Source organism: Scophthalmus maximus, chromosome 18, assembly GCF_022379125.1.
Source record: "Scophthalmus maximus strain ysfricsl-2021 chromosome 18, ASM2237912v1, whole genome shotgun sequence".
Lineage (NCBI taxonomy): Eukaryota > Metazoa > Chordata > Actinopteri > Pleuronectiformes > Scophthalmidae > Scophthalmus > Scophthalmus maximus.
Genome location: NC_061532.1, coordinates 12,728,380 through 12,750,376, shown reverse-complemented (window position 1 = coordinate 12,750,376; position 21,997 = coordinate 12,728,380). Strand labels below are relative to the sequence as shown.

The 21,997-nt window shown below is 44.4% G+C and overlaps 4 protein-coding genes and 1 non-coding gene across 10 annotated transcripts in view; 4 read left to right on the top strand and 1 right to left on the bottom strand.

The window, feature by feature from the left end:
- The window catches only part of mthfd1l (methylenetetrahydrofolate dehydrogenase (NADP+ dependent) 1 like), a 33,111-nt gene extending 30,028 nt beyond the window's left edge, over positions 1-3,083 (bottom strand). Inside the window, exons 1-5 of one of the 3 annotated variants that reach the window (XM_035617497.2) lie at positions 2,583-3,083; positions 1,583-1,667; positions 1,326-1,376; positions 1,195-1,248; positions 275-399 (exon numbers count right to left, since the gene is read on the bottom strand). In XM_035617497.2, coding sequence (XP_035473390.2) covers positions 275-399; positions 1,195-1,248; positions 1,326-1,376; positions 1,583-1,667; positions 2,583-2,809 — 542 coding nt within the window. In that variant the 5' untranslated portion in view covers positions 2,810-3,083. Of the gene's footprint in view, positions 1-274; positions 400-1,194; positions 1,249-1,325; positions 1,377-1,582; positions 1,668-2,193; positions 2,401-2,582 lie in introns of those variants that run through there. The other 2 variants (XM_035617496.2, XM_035617498.2) reach the window with 2 other exon arrangements.
- Positions 3,084-3,698: 615 nt separating this feature from the next.
- stx11b.1 (syntaxin 11b, tandem duplicate 1) lies at positions 3,699-6,704 on the top strand. Its single transcript, XM_035617499.2, has 2 exons — positions 3,699-4,234; positions 5,204-6,704. The coding sequence occupies exon 2, from the start codon at positions 5,211-5,213 to the stop codon at positions 6,105-6,107; it is 897 nt and encodes a 298-aa protein (XP_035473392.1). The 5' UTR covers positions 3,699-4,234; positions 5,204-5,210; the 3' UTR covers positions 6,108-6,704.
- A 517-nt stretch (positions 6,705-7,221) lies between these two features.
- LOC118290112 (syntaxin-11) lies at positions 7,222-9,266 on the top strand. Of its 4 annotated transcripts, none has more exons than XM_035617503.2 (3): positions 7,223-7,529; positions 7,944-8,038; positions 8,276-9,266. In XM_035617503.2, exon 3 carries the CDS (start codon positions 8,281-8,283, stop codon positions 9,172-9,174), a length of 894 nt encoding a protein of 297 aa, XP_035473396.1. In that variant the 5' UTR covers positions 7,223-7,529; positions 7,944-8,038; positions 8,276-8,280; the 3' UTR covers positions 9,175-9,266. The 4 variants fall into 4 exon arrangements, with proteins under 4 accessions (XP_035473397.1, XP_035473396.1, XP_035473395.1 ...); XM_035617502.2 differs by having other exon boundaries at positions 7,919-8,038; XM_035617501.2 differs by having other exon boundaries at positions 7,224-7,529; positions 7,970-8,038.
- Positions 9,267-10,990: 1,724 nt separating this feature from the next.
- trnal-uaa lies at positions 10,991-11,073 on the top strand. The gene has a single exon. It is a non-coding gene; the product is annotated as a tRNA-Leu (tRNA).
- Positions 11,074-13,382: 2,309 nt separating this feature from the next.
- utrn (utrophin) overlaps positions 13,383-21,997 on the top strand; it is a 153,595-nt gene continuing 144,980 nt past the window's right edge. Inside the window, exons 1-2 of the mRNA XM_035618477.2 lie at positions 13,383-13,861; positions 15,638-15,809. Coding sequence (XP_035474370.2) covers positions 15,737-15,809 — 73 coding nt within the window. The 5' untranslated portion in view covers positions 13,383-13,861; positions 15,638-15,736. The remainder of the gene's footprint in view (positions 13,862-15,637; positions 15,810-21,997) is intronic.

Genomic DNA, 21,997 nt, shown 5'->3' with positions numbered 1-21,997 from the left:
GTGAAGGGCACATTGTTAATTTGCTCATTCAATTGTCCGCTGAAGGCCCAAATGCCACATTTACTTCATCTTAATTCTGTGCAGCCCTTTCTGATTTAGCCAGAAATCTAGAGCACCACGTGGGTAATTTCCTTTCCATCTGGACAGAGAAACATGAACTGCAGTACTACAATTACAGTATCTGCCATTTGGAGGTGATATACTCTTCATTATATGTCTTTCTATGAGAAAACCCAGCTACTATAATCATTTTTTAATATGTGTTTTTTTTTACCCGTCGATATCCTTTTCAGGTTTGAGTGTGTCAAGTACTCGACTGGTGAGTGAAGCCTGGGGAAGGTGGAGGTAGACACCGTGCACCCTGGGGTCCTCATTAAGCTTCAACAACTCCTCTACAATCTACAAGAACAGAAAAAACAGTATGCCTTCAATAATTGGGAAAACATAACACTGAAAATATTGGGGCGTAAACACTGCAATGTATGTGGAGAGTCAACAGAAAATACTAGACATCATATGTGAAAAGTTAGGGAGCTTTGTTCTGTCAGGAATCCAGTAAAAGAGTATTTGCATCGTCCCTGTTAACAGGTCAGTGCTGCTGACTGAGCAAAGAAAAAAAGATGGAAATCCCTGACGAGGGCGGGGGGAAAATGGGCGAGGGAAGAAAAAATAAGGGAGAGGGAAGATGTGCAAAAGTAGATCAGTAGAGCAGCAGAGTCATTCAAGGCCAGGTGCTGTCTTGTAAATCATCCAGTGTCAGCTGATATGCCTGAGCTATTCCGAGGGGTTTCCCTTTTCTGCGAGGTTCAAGAGTCAATTCCAGCTAGGCAAAGAGAGCAACAGCTGAAATGGGGGGAGTCCCACTCTCACTTACATTATATAGAGAATACTATGAGCAGAACCCGAGGAGTTAACCGGAAAGGAAATAAAGTATTTAGACATGTGACAGTAGGAAAATAATGACTGACATTTAGATAATGATTTAATGAAGTAAAAGCTTGTTTGAGAGGCTCAGATTACCTGAAAACATCACACAACCACGATGATCACATGCATGCACTGACAAACTGCCACGGGGGAAACAGTATCTCATGCACTGACACGCTAAACATTGAAAGGAGAGGGAGAGTTTGTCCGGACAAATATTTAGGCACAAAGGGATAATAACCAAGTATGTGAGTCATTTTCACTTACTTCATCTTCACTACATTCTTCTGCCAGGCAAATCTGAGTGACGTTCAAACCGATCTAGACCAGAGAGATGGTTAAACGTTTGAACTGAAAATTGTGAATGAAATACACATAGCAGTAGGAGACAGAATTACCTTTCCTGCCATTTTCTTATTGATCTCCAACAAGCTGTCATCTTCACCTGCCTTTTAGATAAAATGGGCAGAGTCAGTGGCAAACACCATCACAGACCTAATAAGACATTAATGCTCAACCGCTTCAGTAAAAACAGATAACTCTTAAGGTAAAATGGGGCTAGTAGCTCGACACAGCTCTGCTATGATAAACATTATTTTGACTATTTAAAAATAGAAATCCAACACATTTTTGTGTTTTTTTTCCGTTTAAATACCTGTATGATGGCTAACAAAGGTTGGATTGAGGGATGACTTCTCTGCAGAGCCACCATTGCCTCCTTGGTGCTCTGAACCACTTCCCTGTGGGAGAAAACAAACTGGTTAGCAGCAGCAGTATGCATTAACCCACACACAAGGGTCTTAAAATAAATTCAAGTAGAACACATTCGACCACAGAGCCGACATCAAACACAGACATTTTGAATGGTTTATCTGTAATTGTGGGCCAAGAGGGGGAACATACTTGCACAGTATGCCTAAAACTCCCCAATATTTAAAAATAGGTTGTTCCACCCAGAAGAAGCCATATAAACTGTAATTTCTCTGAATAAAGGCCCCCACCCGGAGCGAAAGGGGAGGCAACCATGGAACTACTGCCTCTTATCAATTTTGTGATAATATTGGGGAATGGCCCTGACTATTTGAAATCAAACATTTGTACTAGAATGTGACCAGTCAACAGTAGTAAAAAAAATGTACTGTAAAATGTCAAATCAACACATTTATCTTTATATTGTCCCCCCCCCCAAAAAAAGGAGTTCATCAGTTCCTGTAATCAGTCGGTTAAACTAACAGAGAGTTAAACATTCAAAGAAGCAGGACGTACAGTACACCACACAGAATCACTGATTCATCGGCCACGAGCGTTTCTTTCTTTTTCTTTTGGGCCCAATTCGCCGCGGAGTCCAGGCACATTTTCTCATCGAGCGGTTTGCAACGCGGAGCAGGAGTTACATCAGCTGGAGACCCTTCTGTTGTGATCGTGGGCACGTGCACGTGGCCGCTCTCCGCGGGGGGACACACCGGAAGTACGCCGCTTATCACTTCAACCAAACACTACTCCGCGTTGTTTTTATTGTTTGGCATTAATACATGTAAAAAAAAAAAAAAAAAGAGTACCACAACAACACAAGGCAAAACGGCGAACGAGTGCCGTGGGGGTTTTTTTTTTTTTTTTTACATAGCACACGTGTTTTTTGGGGGGTTTTCTCTTACTTCAGAGGACTGTTGCTTTCGAACCCATCTCCCCTCCAGGACTTCTTCCCGAAGTTGACGGCTACTTTCGGGCTGGTGCCGCCGCCCGTGGAGCCGCTAGCTGCCCGGAGGGTCGAGCGGCGGCCGGCAGGGGCGACCGGTGGGCATCTGTGCGACAGACCGCTGACTCTGCTTCCTGGATGGATCCGAAGACTGCCACAGGCACGGCGGATTACTGACAGCTTCATGGCCGGGTGTCTCTGGATGTATTTGACACAGTGTGTGTGCGTGTGTGTGTGTGTGTGTGTGTGGCTGTACAGTTTTTCTTCTGTTTGGTTCTCTTGCCGTTGCCGGTGAGTGTCACCTCCGAGAGGAAGTTGTGGTGACGAGAGCGTCCTCCTGGCGGAGGAGCGTTGGGTTCAGGGACAGTCGGAAGTTTGAGGATTCAGAGGCTTGACACATAAACAAGCCTGTGATAACACTCAAATCAAATATAACCATATACATTATGAACGCCTCACTCTATTGTAAACACAATCGATGTGATGTTTCGAATGTTGAAAATGAGGGTGTCGCATTTTCAAGATAAGGCTTATTGTTTAGGCCACATTTTGATTATGTATCAATTTTCAATATAAATGCGTATCTCTGCCCTGCCTTAAAAGTTTTGAATCCTTATAAAAAGCCACAATTAAAATATGGCCAAAGGGTCTTTTCTAACATTTTCACACAGGGACATGCCTGGGAGTACCCTGGAAGGGTAGAGGGAGTAAATCCGAGGCGCACTTGAAATCAGCAGCTTCTCGGGACGAAATCTGCTCGAGGTGGGAGGAGCTCAGTTCAGGCCACGTGGGTTCACAAACTATGACCCATATCCTGACTAAACATATCATCTATTCTGTTTGCTTCCAACATTAGCCTTTTGACCAGTGCGAGAAATAACAAGAAACTAAATCGCTCATTTAAAAGCACCGTTGGATCTTACTCACTTTAGACCATAAAGATTTTTGCAGACATCTTGGGGTAGCATGTGACGGGACAGGCATTGAGGGTCTAAGGGAGGGTGGAGTGGGAGTTTCTCCTTATCGGATTTGAGGATCTAAGGACAGAGGGGGTTTCTGAGGACACACACACACACACTGAAGAAGTCACGTGGGCGTGTCTGGGGGGAATATTGACTGTCAATCTACCACAGCATGGCCTCGTCCCTGTACCGTGTCACTGCCATTTAAAAACGTACGAAATAAACGCTTCCACCACCACGGTTAGTAAGTTGCTGGACAAAAGACGCAGCTGTGATGCGTCTGCAGAGTCCCCCGTTCAACACACACATGTCCTGACAGAGCAGGGTTTGAACTGACACACACACACACACACACTTCGGTTCACACACCTCGTCCTGTATCCAACTGGCGCTCCTGAGATGCGGCGTCACCGCGGGGCCAAACCGACCGGGCCTCATTCCTGAAGTCGCATCATCACAGTCTCGTGGCATCTTCAACCAAACCCCACAGGGGAACGCCACCCCGTGTAGCCCCGGAGATAAGCCGCGCTGCGCCCATTGCTTCTGCTCAGGGCCACGAGCAGTCGACGTCGGACCCGTGGGATGGTGCCGTGGCACCGGGGGCCCCTCACAACTCAGGACGATATCTGCGGACGTCGGAGCCAAACAGGTAAGGAGCTTCTCTTCCATTACCGCAGTCATGAATGAAGTACAAATTGATTGCTTCATCTGTCTACTTCTATTGCATGACATGTTGGAGTCTCTCATTGAATGTGCGTGAACAGGCTATTGATGTTTAAGTGGCGATACCTCCTATGTAGAGAAGACTGAAAAAATGAATCGGTTATGTTTCTTTTTTTTTTTTTTAAAGCCTGAAGGTTCCTACAACATGCCGGGACATTACGACCTGTTACCATTTACCTTGACCTATTGTAACCATGAAACTGAGCAGCTGCAAAAGTACTAGAGTTTAAGTAAAAACTTGTCAATTTCAACATTTTGTCCAGTAGATTTTAAACATTAGGAACAGGACTGTTCTATTGGCTATTGTTCTCTACTGAAAGTAGGAAGAGATGACAGCAGTATTGTATAAGAGTTCCTGAAGTTTGAGAACTTTTGGTCTATTAGCCTTTGAAATGTGTGCGTCACCGGCCTGTTTATCTCTTGCTAGAAAAAAAAGTTTTGACTATTACTCAAACTTTAAGATTTTTTATGATCTGATGCTAAGTTAGAATGAATGTCTGGATAAAGACGTCAGAGAGTCAAAACAAGAACTAGTTGGGTGAGAAGAAACACCTCTGACTATTCTTTGTAGAACCAGTTAGGCCAGTGATTGGTACTGGGTGGATTCCATCTAAAGGAAGGAGGAAACGACTTTTGAACAGGCATGGCAACTTAAAATAGACCTGGGTATTGTTGAAACTTGCAAATTAGAGGGTTGTTTCTTGGTTGGATCGTGAATGTAATTTGTATCTTGCTTTGATTCTTTTCCATTAACCGCCTGTATGGAAAAAAATCCAGAAGGTGCTATAAAATATGAAGATACGTTGTTGACGTCAGGCCTTTTTTGTGTGTCGGAACAAAAATAACCAGACAGAGAAAATCATCTTAAAATCTGTATTCTTCACTTGCTCTCCAGCCTAACCATGAGGGACAGACTGAGCCACCTGCAGGAAGTGTCCAATGACCATGTGGAGCAGATGGAGTATGCAGAGTCCACGGTCTCCGACACCTTCAGTAACGTGGACCTGGAGGAGGAGCTGCGCCATGAGGCTGTTGTGTTCGACAACAGCCCTGAACTGGAGGTGGTCTTCTCCCAGTCACAAGACATCCACAGAGACATCCAGCTTATCCGTCTGGAGGTCAAAAGGCTCCGTGAGCATAACTCTCGCATGCTCCAGGGCGTCACCACCATGAGCACCATCAAAAGGGACTCAAACGCCATTGGCGCTGATATTAAGTCGAAGGCTGAAAAGGTTTTGGCACGGCTGCGAGAAATGGACGGCACAGCCCATAAGCTAGAGGAAGTGCATGGCTCAAATTCAGCCACCACACGCATTGCAAGAACCCAGTACGCTTGTCTGAGCAACAGCTTCCGTGATGCCATGTTTGACTACAACGAGGCTGAAATGAGCCATCGTGACAACTGTAAAACGCAGATCCAAAGGCAGATGGAGATAGTGGGGCGTGAGGTGACAGGAGAGGAGGTGGAGGAGATGATTGAGACAGGTCAGTGGAGCGTCTTCAATGACAACGTCGTGACTGAAGGTAAAACAGCTCGGTCAGCTCTGTCCCAGATCGAGAAACGTCACCAGGAGTTGGTGGACCTGGAGAGCCGCATCAATAGCATCCATGAAATTTTCCTGGACATTGCCGTGCTGGTGGAGGAGCAGGGCCCCATGCTGACCTCCATCCAAACTAACATTCAGAAAACTGACGGAAACATACAGGATGTCCTCGTCAAACTCGGCAGGGCCAAGCGTCATGACAAGAACAACCCATTCAAGAAGATGTTTTGCAGCTGTTTCCCATGCTTCGACTAATGGCCATACAGTCATGTATAGAGGGATGAGGGATGGGAAAGTGCTGTGCAGTCAAAGAAAAGAGGGAAATCCTAAAGAAATAAAACGTTTCATGCCTGTAATGTTTTGTATGATAGGTTTGAGACTGGTATCCCAAATCAGAATAAATTCCCCCATGACTGAGGTGTAATGCAGACCCCAAGAAAAAAGTATTTAAAAAGATGTTTCCTGTTTCTATATCCTGCTTAGTTCCCACCTGGGAGGGAGTTGCCCAAAAACCCCTATTAATCAATCTTTTATGTCAATTATTTTATTGTGACTGAGTAGTTGGTCACTACATGTCAATCGACTACAACAGTTGACATCAAGCTGAAATGTTTTAGAATTTGTTAAATGTTGTCTTTCTTGATTTGAATCATACATATTTTCTTCATTACAAATACATAAACTCATGGGTTGAGTAGCCATTTTGTCCTCCAATATTTTCTCATATTATGTAGAGAGCACACTTAATATGTTGTGATGTACACAATCTGATACCTTTCACTGCCTTTTGATGACGATGTATAATAATTTCATTTTGTCTTGTAGTGTCATAAAAAACTTTATTAAAATACATCTTGAGTCTGGGTTTATTCTAATTGAAAATTACGCCAATACATGAAAATAAAGATTTAATGAGATTTATTATTTGGTATATAACTGCACATTTGTTAAACATTTTCAGTCCTGCGTCAAGTCTCCTGACTTATAAGGGGTCCCACTCCCCTTACATCGACAGCATCCCCGACGCAGACCTCCACGCACACAGGTGTCGTCATTCTACAAACACAGCTGCTTGTTTTACATGAATCCAATGCTGCACCGTCAAGTAGTATTAATTGGTCGTATTTTCCTAATTTCTTGTGAACACTTGATCTGGGTGCATTATTTGAGAGGAATGTTGTCTTACTTCCTCAACCCAGGGGGATTCAGAAAGTCCTCCCAATCGCCTTTCCTAATAAATTTTCCTTAACCTCAATGGAAAAAAGTCATGAGGCCAAGGAAAGGTGTAAAGGAGGATTCATAGAATTTAAGGAAAAGACAACAGAGGTGCTAAGAGAATCCGACTCCACTTACACTATACTACGTAAAATAATGTCCAGTGTACCCTATGCAAAAGGAGTTAGGAAAGGAAGCATTGAAGCCCCTTTCCTAAGCATTTAAAGAATTTGAACAGTTCTTATTGCGGCATATACCTTAAAGGGAAGCACTGAATGTTACAGTGGGAAGGCTCGTGTCTGTCACCTGGGAAGGGGGCGGCAGTCACACATGCTGCACACCCAGCAGGCAGTCATTCATCAGAATGAAGAGATTCTTTCCAAAGCCTCTTGGACCAAATCAAATTGTGTGAGAAACACTGAAGGGGTTGCGTTCTGACACTGTAGGAGCCAGTCACAACAGGTAAGATACTTTAATTCAAAACTTGAATAATGTGTTGGTGGATTTTGGAGCAGCAGAGGCACCTTGAGACAAGTGGATAATTGATAGGATTTGTGGCAGAAAGCCTAGGCAGCTTGGAAAGACAATGGTAAGTTGTTGTTGTGTTGTCATATACTGTGACAACTTTGAAAATAGTTCAATGAATATTTACCGATATGGTATATGAGGAAATTAGTTTTTTCGCTGTAAAGCCTGAGCCAGTATTAGAGAGTGAATGACAACAGATAAAGGCCAGCACCACAATTTTGAAAGTTGTGTGCAGAATCAGGTTTGATTCTGGTTTCGGATAGATAAACATATTTTGCGTATATTTTGTTTTATTTCATTTCTGTCACAACCCCATTTTCAAGATATGCGCGTTTTTCAACGAGACAGTTTCTTCCTTGTTCCTGGTTTAAAAGGCAACATTCCACTGAGTCGCTTGAGCTGAGAGACTGCATTGTTTCTCACCAAAGAAAGAAAACCTGCAGGTAAGCCTGCCCGGTAAAGGTGTTAATCAGTTCTGTAACTTGTACATACAGTCAGCCAGTAGACTGTAGATTTAATCCCTGTTACCTCAACGTTTAATGTACATCTCTCATGTTCCCTATCTATGAGCTCTCACAGATTTAATCTATTTTATATTACGCTATATTCTTATACTCTACTCAAACTAAAAGCTAGAAACGGGCCCAATAACCATGTTTTGTTTGACGGTGGTCTCACAGGCAGAATGCGGGACATGTTGGAGAGGCTGAGGACCATCAGTGTTGACCAGGAGGACCTCGAGCCAGAGTTTTACGGACCTGAGTATGACGTGGACAAGATGAGTCTGTCTCCACAGGCGGTGGTTTTTGAGAACTCCTCAGCTATCGACAACATCCTGAAGGAGACCCACTCCATACGCAAGGAGATCTCCTCCCTCCACTCAGAGGTTGATCGCCTGAGCTCTGTCAATGAACACTTTAAGACGTCAGTGCGACGTCTCACCCTACTCAAAAAGGACTCGGACTCCATCGCCAGGAGCATCAAGCAACGTGGGGAGGCTCTGTACATCCGCCTGCAGGCTCTGGGTAAGGAAAGCAGCCGGCTGGAGGAGAAAGAAGGTCACAACTCTGCTGTCAGCCGCATTGCCCGAGTTCAGTACAACACACTGACCAGAGCCCTCCATGCTACTATGAGTGACTACACTCGGGCTGAGGAGATGCAGAGGAGTACTTGTCGGGGGAGGATCCAGAGGCAGGCCTCAATTATGGGATCTGAAATCACTGATGAGCAGCTGGATGTACTGGTGGACAAAGGTTGTGAGGGATGGGCTGAGCTGTCCCACAGTCTGCAGACACAAGGCGCCCGCTCCTGCCGCTCGGCGATGTGTGAGATCAAAGGCAGGCACAAAGAACTGGTGGAGCTGGAGGCCAGGCTGAAGGAGGTCCATGAGATGTTCCTGGACATGGCCATGCTGGTGGGGGAGCAGGGATCCATGATCAACAACATTGAGACCAATGTCTGTGGCACTGAGGAATATGTTGAGGAAATCAATGTTTGCATGAAGAAAGCCATACAGTATAAGAGAAAAAATCCTTTGCATCAATGTTGTCCCTGTCTACCCTTTTGGAGAAACAACTAAATATTGTAGGGCCTCTTTTGACTTGATGCAATTTTATGGATGATTAAAAACTGAAATAAATATTTACCCATGTTTAAAGTGATGCACAAAGGGATGAATTGTTTGAATTGTCTTTATTCTTGGTAAATCCAACCTTTACAAAGACAATAAATGAAATGAATTCCTTTACCTGATGTGACCGGCTTTAACCTTTTCAAGGTTTGGAGTAACCAGCTGTGGGTTTGAGTCCACGAGTGGAATTAAAACGACATTCCTTTTAAATTGGAAACTTGAGCAGTTCGCTTGCGTGCAAACTAAATTATGTTGCATTCAATCAAAACCCATTTGTCTTCATTAGCACAACACTAGTTAAGTTAATTGGGCCAAATGGGAAAGGGGTTCTCCTGTGCTTCAGAAATCCAGATTAACCGGGGTCATGGGTGTGATCAGTAGCAAGAATAATTTCGAGAGAATCTGCAAATTACTGCTAGTGCTGCTGAGATTCACTGAGAAGAGTTGCAACTATATGTAGAAATGCGCTGAATTGTCCAAGTCACAAAGGAAAGGGTAGTCATGCTGAGGTTCCTTATGGTCGTGCTTAAGCAGGGCTCGATACAGCCATAGTCAGACAGACAGTTGATGGAAAACGCAGTAGCGTATAAAGATAAAGGCAACGTCGCCAAAAATGTTTCACCATAAACATTCACCGACCGGCTGGCTAGCCGTCCAACAAGCCTTCGGTTCAGTCAAGGTATCTTCAGCTAACGTTGGTTAGTTAACCAGGGGTCAGCCCTATGTGCCCCCGTCCAATGGTCCCACAGCCCAATGGTCCCACATTTCTAGGACATTTTCAAAATCTGAAATTGTTAAAAATAAATTGATAATAGGTGCATTAGATTTACAAACGGTGCGCGAACGACCGAGCATAGACAATAGTGTTAGTGGGGGGGGGGCAAAATCACATTCTGCCCGGGGCCCCATATGGGCTAGCGCCGGCTCTGGCTCTTGTTGTTTAAAGCGGGAGGAAAGTGAGGCAGACCTACATTCTTGTGAGACGATGAGAGGTGAGGTGAAGGTGACAAAAATCCAGTTGGGTGAACATTCAAAAAAATATTAAAACTGACATGGTTGGCGACAAGAGCAACACTTGTCACAGAGATGGCTTCTATTTCAAACGGTAGCATTATAACGTCAGAGGGGACAGACACGCAGAGAAGAGAATGGAGACATCAGTTCAGACAAGCTGGTAAAACTTTACACTGCAGACGAGACGTCAGAGGGTGGGTTTTATTTCTCCTCGCATGACTCCTCGCTTTGTTCTTTGCTCTTTCCCTCCTCTCCCTCGGTCTCAGTGAGGCAGTCACAGCCAGACGCTCCACTACTACGTGCGGTTGAATTGAGTTCCGAGTCTGCCCGAACTTGTGCTCTCAGTTAGCATGTGCTAACTGTTATAACCTGATCCTTCCGGGGGTTCGCTATGTTTCTGCTTGCGACAGACACAGCAGAGGGGTTTTCTCGCATGCTTACGAAGCTGACATTTTGGGTGTGACGAAGCGACGTCACGGCAGTTGTTTGTCATCCAAATCGGCATCATTAGCATGTTAGCTTCGGTACTGCTCCACAAGTTGTAGCCCGTGTAACTGCAAACACTTCCGCCCGCGTAGTATTTGTACGCATGAAGCATTTTCGACAGGAGCATAGAATCACAGTAACGTTGGCGCAGTATATATTGGGAAAAAAATGTTGTGGAAAAAAGAACCACTGAATGATATCAAAGAAATGTCGTCTTACAGGTTCTTTTTTATGAAGCGGGTATATTGTCCATGTGGTCGTACACACCAGGATGGCCGAGTGGTTAAGGCGTTGGACTTAAGATCCAATGGACATATGTCCGCGTGGGTTCGAACCCCACTCCTGGTATATCTTTTCATCGATTCCACTTTTTTTGTGGACAAGTGAAAAGGATCGTCTCCGAAAACCGAATGTCATAATTAAACGGAATGTTACAAAGAATGTAACAGGAATACGCACACGCCTCAGCCGCACACCTCTTTCTATTGCCAGTGCACCACAAGAACTATCAGGACAGAAACTAAATCCAACATGATCTTCCAATAAATCCTCACAATGTGACAATCCGTTGTGACAATAGCTACTATTCTGTTTCTACTGTGATCTACTAGTACGATACACCATAAGACAGTAAACCTCCCTTCCTCATAAACAGTTCTACTCCTATTTTTCTATTTCATTTAATGTACAATTTTTAATTTTTGGTACAAATAATCTGAAGGAATTGCCAAGATAGGCAGCGACGTTGTATTAATAGTCTAGTCAAATATTGTTAGGCTGAAATCCAACATTAGATTTGCAGTAGTGTAAGTTGTTTAGATATTTCCTACAGTACAAGCCCGCCTCCTGCTGGCCCATGCAGTCACAATCAGAATCAGAATCAGAATCAGAATACGTTTTATTGCCAGGTAGGTAACAGCTTACATAGGTGGAATTTTTTGGGGTGTTATTTAGGTGCATGTAGCAGTCAATGTCCATGGGGAAGGAAGGGGGGTGTCAGTGGGCATTCGGCATATTTTGGTAGACGTGAAGAAACCAAATAATTTCTATTTCTACAAAACATAACTATATTTTTGGATATCTGTTTTTTCTTTTCTTTTTTTGTTTTCTTGTAAAGTCCTGTAAACAAATGTGGTCAATCTTTAAGGCGTAATTGCACCGTTGGGACAGAAGAGGGCGATCTAAGTCGTCCTGACAAGTCTCAGGGGTGGAGTCCAGCACTGTGGCCCCACTGAAGAAAGGCCCACACACACACTCTCATCATCCCTACAATTTCACTGCAAGGCATTTGCCACGAACTTATTCATACCCAGTCATCTGCTTCTGCCACAGGAAAGGCTTCCTCAGAAAATATCCGCAGCAGTATTCAAAAGTTTGCTGCACTGCAGTCACATAGATTTGAGATGTGCAGATGGAAAAAGAAGCCCTGTAAAACGTTGTTAACGTATTGAATGCATTTTTTGTTCACAGACAAAAGGAATGTAAACATATAACACATGTGTAGCAGTGCAGTAGGATTTTCTCATTTTACACGTTAATCTTTGAACTTGCAAATTTGAGTTCCCACTTGTCTCATCGCTCCCTCCACGACAACAAGCACCACCGAACAAATGCCCTGTCACTCGATAGGTGTCGGAGGCTGACAAGAGCACTAATTTGTGAAACCGATCTCATATGAGGAAGCATCCACAAAAGGGGCCTGACAACTGAGAAGAGGGGAGGGAGAAGGATGAGGACGTACAATGGAAGATCAACATCTCTGCATCCGCAAAAGCCTCAGATACTCTTCCCACTGGGCCTTAATCTATTATTTAGTTCCCTCAGGTCTTGGAAGAGTTTTTTTTTTGTTGCTTTTCAGACCAACACATCACACAGAGTAATAAATTGAAACCTGATATAATAAGGATGATGGAATGGTTATTGGTAATTATAAACTGCTGTATATATTATAATGGTTATTTATATGGTTACTGTCATTTTATTTTGTTATTTTACTTCCTTGATTTTTTAAAAGATATTTTAAAGGTGTTATAAATGTCCTGCTGTTCGTTTTGTTTTGTTTACAATGTGTGTATGAATATGATTTTTTTGCTATTTGTGTGTGTGTGTATATATATATAGTTTGCACAACTTTTAATTGAAAACGATGGTTAAAATGTTAGTTTGCTTTCATACTTTGCACAGCTCATAGTTATTTCTCATACGTCTCAGTCAAACATTTGATTAGAGTTCCACGGTTGGAGCTTCTTCTGTTGGTGTTTTCTTTTTCTCCCCCCAGTGGGAATAACTGGTTTCGTTGGTGTCGCGTCACGTGACGACCACCGCGCCATGTTTCCAAGTCCGCGTCAGGAAAAAACTTTTACAGCCTGAGGGGAGAAAAGCCCTGGTCCAGTGTGAAGCCACCCACAGTGCGCGCGGCGCATCCGGTCAAAAAACGGTAAAAAAATAAAATTGACGGATGCGTAGTTAATTAAATAACTGTATGAAACACTTCCCATAACGCTGCTGGAAACTGCGGTTCGAGCCTGATTCCATTATCACATTACCAACGCCTTAAATGGCGCCAAAAAATTGCGAAATGACTGCCAAGTCGGCGTCGACCAGTGTGCTTTTACTTTGAAGGACACGGCGAAAGCATTTCCGCCACGTTTAGCCAAGTCGGCGAGAGGCGCTTGTTGCCGCTGCTGGTTGCGAGCGGCGGGGCGAAGGAGTCAAAGTGAAGCAACAGGGACAAAGTTGCGGGACCTCGCGTTCTCAGCTCCGCGGTGTTGAGCCGTGAAATGTAACGTCCGTCTCCCCGGGTTTTTCCCAAGCGGTGGCCCCGCCGTGTGCTCTCGGTGGCTGCGTGAAGCTTTGCGTGCCCCCCCCCCCCAAAAAAAGGCGTCTCGTTTTTTTTGGGCACACTGTGGAGACTGGATGCGCTGGAGCACGGCTGTCTTCAGTCGGCTAGTTAGTTAGGAAGACGAAGAAGACGAAGAAGAAGAAGACGACGAAGAAGAAGACGAAGAAGAATGCCTTAAATCAACTGGATGTAAAAAAAAAAAAAGGTTTTGAACTCTTCCATTGACTCTGTCTACACACGGTGTGGACTTGTTGTGAGGCGAGCACGTCTCCTGGCTCCTTGGTGACAGCAGAGGTGAGTGTGTGTGTGTGTGTGTGTGTGTGTGTTTGTGTGTGAGAGTGAGTGTGTGTGTGTGTGTGTGTGTGTGAGAGAGAGAGTGAGCTCTGGAACTGTAGTTAAATATTAACTGTCATTTTTTATTTTATTATGGGGGGGGGGGTTGTAAAGTTTTGTAAAAGTTTGAAAGTTTGAAATAAGCTTATCATATAATCACTTGTTCTGGAGTTCACTGCAAAACCTCCTGATGGAAAAAAAAAAAAGTCAAGGAAGCTCTGAAATGCTGCAGTCATGCCTCAGAGATGGAATATGAACCGCCACAAGAGGTCTGCTGTTTAAAAATCTTTGTGTGTGTGTGTGTGTGTGTGTGTGTGTGTGTGTGAGGCGGTAATCTCCACAGATTAACACAACATGGGAGTGCTTTACATTTCTCCAGACAAGCCCCTGACCCTAATTGCTCAGATCAACCAAACTAGGAGTCTCTACTGTTCTTGACTTTTTTTGCGCCTGTTTCTTTTCCACAGCTTCACAGGGTCCAGAAAGTTATGCTTGCCCGATCACTTCTGTTCAGTTGTCTTGTTTGTCTTCCCCTCCTCTGCCTGCACACTGAGAGGAACTGAGAGACACCAGGGAGACAGAGGAGGCCGCCGCCGCCGACGACTTCTTCTCCTTTTGAGTGCACAGTTATATTCGGGGTCTTGCATCACCACCCAAACACTGGATGATAAAAGTGCACCCGAACTCCTTTCATGGTCAAGCCTGTCCGAGTGAACTCTGAGACGATGGTGTTTAAAAAGAAGAATTAAAACAGACCCACGAGCACATGACCCCACAGGGGAGAGAGAAAAGAGCGGCCACACTCCTGGAAGTGACTCTGTGAAGCTGCTGCACCAGCCCACCAACTCTCTCTGTCAGTCGGGAGATTTTGACAGCTGGTGCTTTGTTTTTGTTTTTTTGTTTTTTTTTATATTGTCAGAGCCAACTGAAAGTTGAGCTCACGTGACGACGTCCCGTCTGGATCTGAAAGGGAGCGGAGAGAAACAACAGTGTGCCATTTGCAAATATTTTCTCTCAGTCCAGTGTCCAGGGTCTGACGTGAACTTGTTTGCCAGGAACCATACATTTATAATGATTATCTACTTAAAAGAGGAGCAGTCACTGTGTTTTGACTGTTATCTTACTACTTACACAGTGGGGGAAAAAAAAATCTTAGACCACTTCTACGTCCTTACGTTGTGGCTGAGATCGTTCACTACTCTGCTCCCGAGCTTTTACTAAAGTCTACGGCATAACCAGCAGTTATTACACCATCAATTACCATACTAGGAGTCGTTCTACACATAAATCAATGCCCCCCCCTTTGTCCGCCTGAGGTCATAGTGTGAAACCACTTTGTTTCCTTCCTCAACAGCCCTGAGGGGACGCGGTGGCGTAAAGTTTCAAACAGCTGTTAGCGTTCTAATGACCTAAGGTGTTCCTCATGAAGTGCCAGATCTTCCTGTGTGTTATGTGACCGTGTGTGTGTGTGTGTGTGTGTGTGTGTGTGTGTGTGTGTGTGTGTGTGTGTGTGTGTGTGTGTGTGTGTGTGTGTGTGTGTGTGTGTGTGTGTGTGTGTGTGTGTGTGTGTGTGTGTGTGTGTGTGTGTGTGTGTGTGTGTGTGTGTGTGTGCGCCCCTTCAGTTTCCACCGCCTGAGGTCACATTAAAGTAGAAGAAGTTCAGTTTCTTGAGAGCGCCGTGCAAACTTGGGATTGACTGAGGTTGACTTCCAAGTTTTGTTTGTTCTTACCTTGCAGGTACTGAAAGAGGGCTGTCCCACTGCGTGTCAAGAGACCTGACTCACCTTTATCAGCTGGATTTCAACTAATATCTGCTGTTGGATTATATCGGCAACCATGGCAACACACGGAGGCGACGCAGAGGGAGGAACCAACGAGGAGTTCAACGACATCATCAGATGGAGATCTGGTATGTTATTCTGATAATTCTGGGCATTTTTCAGAATTCTTGTCTTGAGCGATTACTTATTGCCATCAATTATGGAAACGGAGACGTTTGGAAATTTGCTCGCGCTCTTTTAGCTTGTAAACTACAGGGCTGCGTTGTAGTGTGGACGGGCAATAACGGAGACGTTCCCGATTAGTTCTTCGACTCGACCGCCAGCGGTGAAGGCGAAACATCATTAATACCTTCTTAAGTTTGAGTTCCACGTCGTCATCTGTCCACGAGAAGACCTCACCTTTCACCACTGTCGTTTCTCGTTCATCGTATTTCTCTGTAACCAAGTAACCAACTGCAGAGTAAGACAATCTGCTTCCTGTTTATACTAGTAACACACATGCTCAGTGTACACAAATGGTCACGTGACATATGATTTTCAGGTGTGTTAGTATGGACGAGGGATTACTTTTGATATGGAGCAACAACGACGGAGGTCGTTTCTGTTTTAAGACGCTGTTTTAAAACGAACACGTAGTAGTTTGGATGTAGCGTAAGACCTGTGCGACTGTAGTGTCTTTAACAAAATGACAGTTTGTCTCATAACTGCCTAGAAGGAACTGTTTTGTTGTATACGCATGTGAGCAATCACTGAAAAAAGAAACCACTTGACAGGGCCAGAAATCCTGTTGTGCGTAGTTCACCTCAGTTTCCATGCAGGCGGGGGGGGGGACGGACAGAGTCAGAGCAGACGACAAAGGCACGAGGAGAACAGGAGATGGTCAACTGTAACGCACGTCTGCTCGGAGAAAGAGAAAGTAACAGGGAAGGTGACCAATGGCAGCGGAGAAAAGGGGAAGGCAAGAATGCGGGGATGGGTTTTAGAAGAGCCGCACCCTGTGATTCCTTTCTCTGCGGATCATTCCGTTCCATAGGTTAATCTTTTGTAGACGCCACCCTCAGCAAGAGAGAGAGAGAGAGAGAGAGAGGCAGACACACAAACAAGTTGTTGTTCCTGCTGTTTGGAGGAGGAGCGCTTCAGTCGAGCAATTTGTAAGGTCCTTTAAGGTCGGCACAGTATGTGGAATAAGTGTCTGATGTTGTCTGTCCAATCTCTGCTCAAAGATGGAATTAATTTGCGTGTTTTTGGAGTCTGATTTAACTTTAAGTGACATTGTTTGTGCATGGGACATTTGCTTAAAAATCATGTTGCTGAGACACAAATTAGAAAGATAAACCGAGGCCTGCAGTTGGTCATCACCTTAAGGAAGTTTCCTTACAAGCACTCACTTCTTCTTTAAAATACAGTTCTGCTTTTCATTATCAAACAAATATATCAATACTTATTTGCTGTATCATGCTGGCAAGTTTGGTAAAGTAGAGCCCATTAAAAAATGTGCAAAGTGTGTTTTCTATATATAATGTGTCAAGTTCATGAGGATTTTCATAGTGAGTTACTGGATGATTACTTAAATTCCGGTGTGGTATACAAAGATGCCAACCAGCACAAATGGGCTCACAAGTACACGTACAATGGCAAGAGAAAATAGAGAGGTGAGCAAAGCAAGCAAACATATTGAAGTATATTCAAACGCAAAAAACATTAGACATAAGAGATTCAGCATGTGGTGATGTCGTCCTTTAACAATAATTGAGCTAAAATCAAATGCCTTGTGTGGAAAACTGAAGTTATAAATCATTGGTATGCAGCAGCTCATGTAACCTCCGTTGGTTTAATAAGAGTTGACTGTAACGCGCACAGTGGAATTCACCATATAAAAAGTTATGTTGGCCTCAAAATAAAGTGGTGCCATGTGCTTTTTGTGATGTCCATGTTTCCAAACCTGCCCCGGGCTGTTGCCCGGTCCCCCTGTCGCCCCCCCCCGGCCACATCACCGCTGTTGGTCTGTGTGTTGTAAAGTGTCAAATGCAGCAGAAAAATGATATAAAGTGTAGATTTATTCATCCTGTCGAGTCCATGTGCCAGCTTTCCCCACCCGCCCAGCCTCAGAGCACTGGCAGACCTTGTGCCAGGAATTCCACCGTGCAGATGGAGTTTGTAATTTACAATGCTTGTCTCCAGACCACAATGCTTTTCTTACAAAGTTTCTGGTTTCCCTAGCAACCGTACAAGTAATGTTTTTTTCCCTTTATGGCAAAGAAGGGGGGAAAAATGTAGCATTGCAGCTTTTAGCTGCACACTAGAAAAAACCAACCCTCAATATATAGCAGGGCACATGTGTGTAGAGGTAACCCGAGGGCTGTGGCTCGAAGCTGTTTCTTATCTTCACCTTGTGGAGGGATATTTGTGTTACTTGAGTATTTGGCGGGCTTACAGAAATATGGCTGAAGTTAGGTGTTCGGCTTCATAACGAAGACACTGTGGGAAACCAGGTTAAACCAGGCGAAACACCTGCTTAACGCCACAATGATACATTTCTTGAGACGTGGAGCCAATATGGAGCTGTAATACGGGGGTGTGAGAAGTGAACGCGTGTGTGGGTTGGGCAGGTGGAAGGATGTTTTCACAGCTGAGACAACCCTTGTGAGAAAAGCAGCACCGACAGTGCACTTGTTCAAGTGATCTCCAACGCTGGCCGCCATGGGGGTCATGTTTGGAATGGTTGGAGAATTTATCCACAACAGTTGAGCGTTTACTCACACAGCGTGCCCTCTCTTTTCTGTCGTCGTCGTCACTGATTGACAGAAAACCCGTCAATGGTTGTCCCGGTCTCGCGGAGACGGCAGGCTCGTTCTGTCAGGTTGAAGCTGCCGATTATTTATTTCAGACGGTGTGTGTTCCATTTGTAAACCGACGCTGAGTTCTTAGATCATCGCGTTGTCGATCGTATGACGGAGGTCAGCAAGCAAGACAGCCTGTCCCTGTTACAGACACATATATATATATATATATATATATATATCTGCCACTTGTAGGTAGTAGGGGGGTGGCTCATTTTTTCCAGCGTCTCATGCTGTTATGCAAGTTTCCACAATGCACCACGAAGAGAGGGGAAAAACGTTGAGTTGAGGACAGTGGAAAGTGAGCGCAGGGTTGAGCCAGTGGTCAGCGCAATGCATCGGGACTTTTAAAAAGAAAAAAGAGATAATCTGACGACAGTGAACCATCTTTGGTAATTGATGGGTTTAAGCGTAAAAATTCCCAACATTTTGGCAATTCATTCACAGATTCATCATTTTCAGTTTGTGGGGGTCTACAAGAATAGTTTTACATGTATTATTTGTGTCATGTCGTTTTTTGATGCAGCACCTCTTTTCAGCCCCGCTCTCTCGGTTTACAGCCAAAGTAGCCGGTAGGCATGAATGTTACATGTCACGTGGTGACGTAAATGCTTTATGGAAAACAAAAAATGGAGGAATGCAAACGAGATGTTTCAGGTACCGCAGGGGCAAAGTTTTCTACAGGGCTGTCTATACTGAGGGCTTTGGCTTTTGTAACTTAGCAGACCTTTTACATGCCCAGACAAAAGCTATTCATTATATATTTAATATGGAGACTAAGACACATATGACCAACATTTACTTGTTCATGATCCTGGACAAAATTTTGACTTGATTTAGGTGAGTTTCCTCTGGATAATATCAGACAGGTGAGATGTTTTTTTGGGCTTTGAAGCAGATGCTAATGAAACAAGGGTCGATGGTCAGAAAATAAATCTAAAACAAATTTGAGTACAGATCCTTGGTATCTGCTGCTTTGCTTCGTTTTGACTCCTCGTAAATTGAATCTCATTTAAACGGCCAGAGGAAACAGTAAATCAAAAGTCATTGCAAAATAATTATCAGCTGCTGCCCGAAAATTGATAAGCAGAACTCTGTTGAGAAACCAGATGTGTGCGTGGTTTGCTAAAGGCCTTGGCAGTTCTAAAGGGGCTGAAGCAGATGTTACAGAGGGCTGGTTGTTTTGTCCCATAACCCCCTGAAGGCCTAGCTACCTATCCTTTCTGTGCACTTCCCCTCCCCCCCTGTCCATTCCAGAGTGCAGACAAATGTGAAAGGTCAAATATCATCCACAGGGCTATAGCCTGTCGTTTTACGGCTATTACACTATAATGGACACTCACCTGACCTCTTTCCCTCTCTGTTTATTTGTCACACGAAGACTCGGCTGTGGCCTTCTCCACACTTCCACAGCTCCTGTTACCCAGCCTGTTCTCTTTCTCCTCTTGCGTCGTGTCTGCCTTTTCTTCTCCTTGCTCATTACTCTGTGTTTAATGTGATTTGAGATTTTTCTTTCTTGCAACATTTTAAATGTGCCTTTTGAAGTCACGCAGACTCAAATCACCATTTAAATACATAAAATTGCATCAAGGACACTGGCAGATTTATATTGTGCATCAAAAGTGTGCGTCAGTTTCTTAAATCCCACGTTTTCCCCAGCTTTTAAAGGCAGCTTATCCTTAGCTATGTAGAATGTGACCGTCTTAGTCATCGTTTTATTTCATTGTTTGCAGCTTTTATCATATTTTTGTCTTTGGTTTTGATCTTTGGTCAATTTTAACTGTCTTATGTTGACCTGAGTGAAACCCTTTTTGCATATTGCCTGATATTTCATAAACGACTTGTTGTATTACCTGCAGAAGTGCCAACATTATCAGGTTTACAGATAACTATCTGACTATAACTATCAGCTTCTCATCCGCCACGTTGCCAGCTCATGTTGAACTGTTTGCCAAATAATCTGCATCATGAGCGAAAGAGACACTATGATGAGCTGTTTTCAAACATGACCTCGGGACAATGTCGGCAGATTTGCGGTCTGGAGATTCTTCTGAGTTTGCTGTTCACATATGACGAACGCAGCAGGAGATACAAGCGTTTACAACAACGGGAAAATCTCTGGGGCAGAGCATTCAGGAGGCTGCGATAATTGTGCTCCGGAAAGCAGCGTTTTGTTCACAGTCGTCAACGCGCCCGCCCGCTCGCTCGCTGTGAATCTGCCGGAGATGTTCCTGCTGTATTCTCACATGGTCTCACTGGGACGTTCTGCGGAGGTGCTCGTACTCTGGGGCTGGCAGGAGAAACACCGGAGAGTGTCCGGAGCAACATCTGGGGACATTTGTGTTCTCAAAGAACGCCCCTCCAGAGAAGTTCGGGACAATGTTCGGAGTTCAGTGCATGTCACGAGACACATGATGTAATCAGCACAGCCTTCTGGACGGAAATCATTCTGTTGGTCTGTGAACTAAGCGTGGATCCACATTATTTGGGTGAATTTCGTTAAATGCGTCTCCCTTTGCTTGAGTATGGACGTCTTTAAGATAATGTGAGAATAACCATGTGGCAGTCCCAAGCAACATAACCAGATTTACCTGTTTAGCCAAACACAGGTTTCATCTGCTCGCACATTATCTCTGGGTGTGACGCGTAGCAACTAATGAAAGAAATATTGTTGGATCTAACAAGACAGCAGGAATGCGAGTGTCACCAAAAAGAGGGTGTGGAGGGTGTTTTTTTTTTGTGTCACCATCCCGACTGCCTCAGCTACATGTCATGGATCCTTAATTCTAGACTTGGCCTCTTGCAGCAGGGTGGACCCAGTACTTTAAAAATATTGCAGCTGCCATGTGTGTGTGTGTGTGTGTGTGCATGTTTGGAAAGAGACCAGACTACTTGTTCAGGCTATCTGGAGTGATATTCAACACCTTGCTGCCGCACATATGTTTTCAAACTGTCAGCTGTGCAGTGGCACGCAGTGTTATGCAAATACATAATAATTGGTGTGCATGTGCATGTGTGGGTTGCGTTGAACACGAACCAAAACAAAGGAGCTTTCACTGTGGCCGCCCCTTCTTTCCTCTTTCTGAGATGTCCTGACCCTAATTTTTTTTTATTTATACTTTCCTCTTCACTTTGTTGAATGGGTCTACGGTCAGTGAGAGTTCTCATGATAGTGTTTTGACTTTATGAACGGGACGGGTTCCACGGGGGAATGCAGCTGAACGTCTTCATGGAACTATATATATATAGACACAAGTGTGTGTGTGCGCTTCTTGTTGCAAGGAGCTGAAATGTGGCTGCCTGGGAAGTGGGAGGAAAGTAGCTCTCAATCCCTGGCTGGAAATCTGGGAATAGAAACACTGGCCAAAACATCTCCCCTGGGTGCGGTTGTGTGTGGGACTCGGCCTCTTTGGGTCCATGTGCATCCAGCGGCACTCAGACACTCCAACTCCACCCAGCCCATGTGACATTTAAAC

Coding starts and splice junctions, on each gene's coding strand:
- stx11b.1 (XM_035617499.2), top strand. CDS start 5,211: ATGAGGGACAGACTGAGCCACCTGCAGGAAGTGTCCAATGACCATGTG.
- LOC118290112 (XM_035617504.2), top strand. CDS start 8,281: ATGCGGGACATGTTGGAGAGGCTGAGGACCATCAGTGTTGACCAGGAG.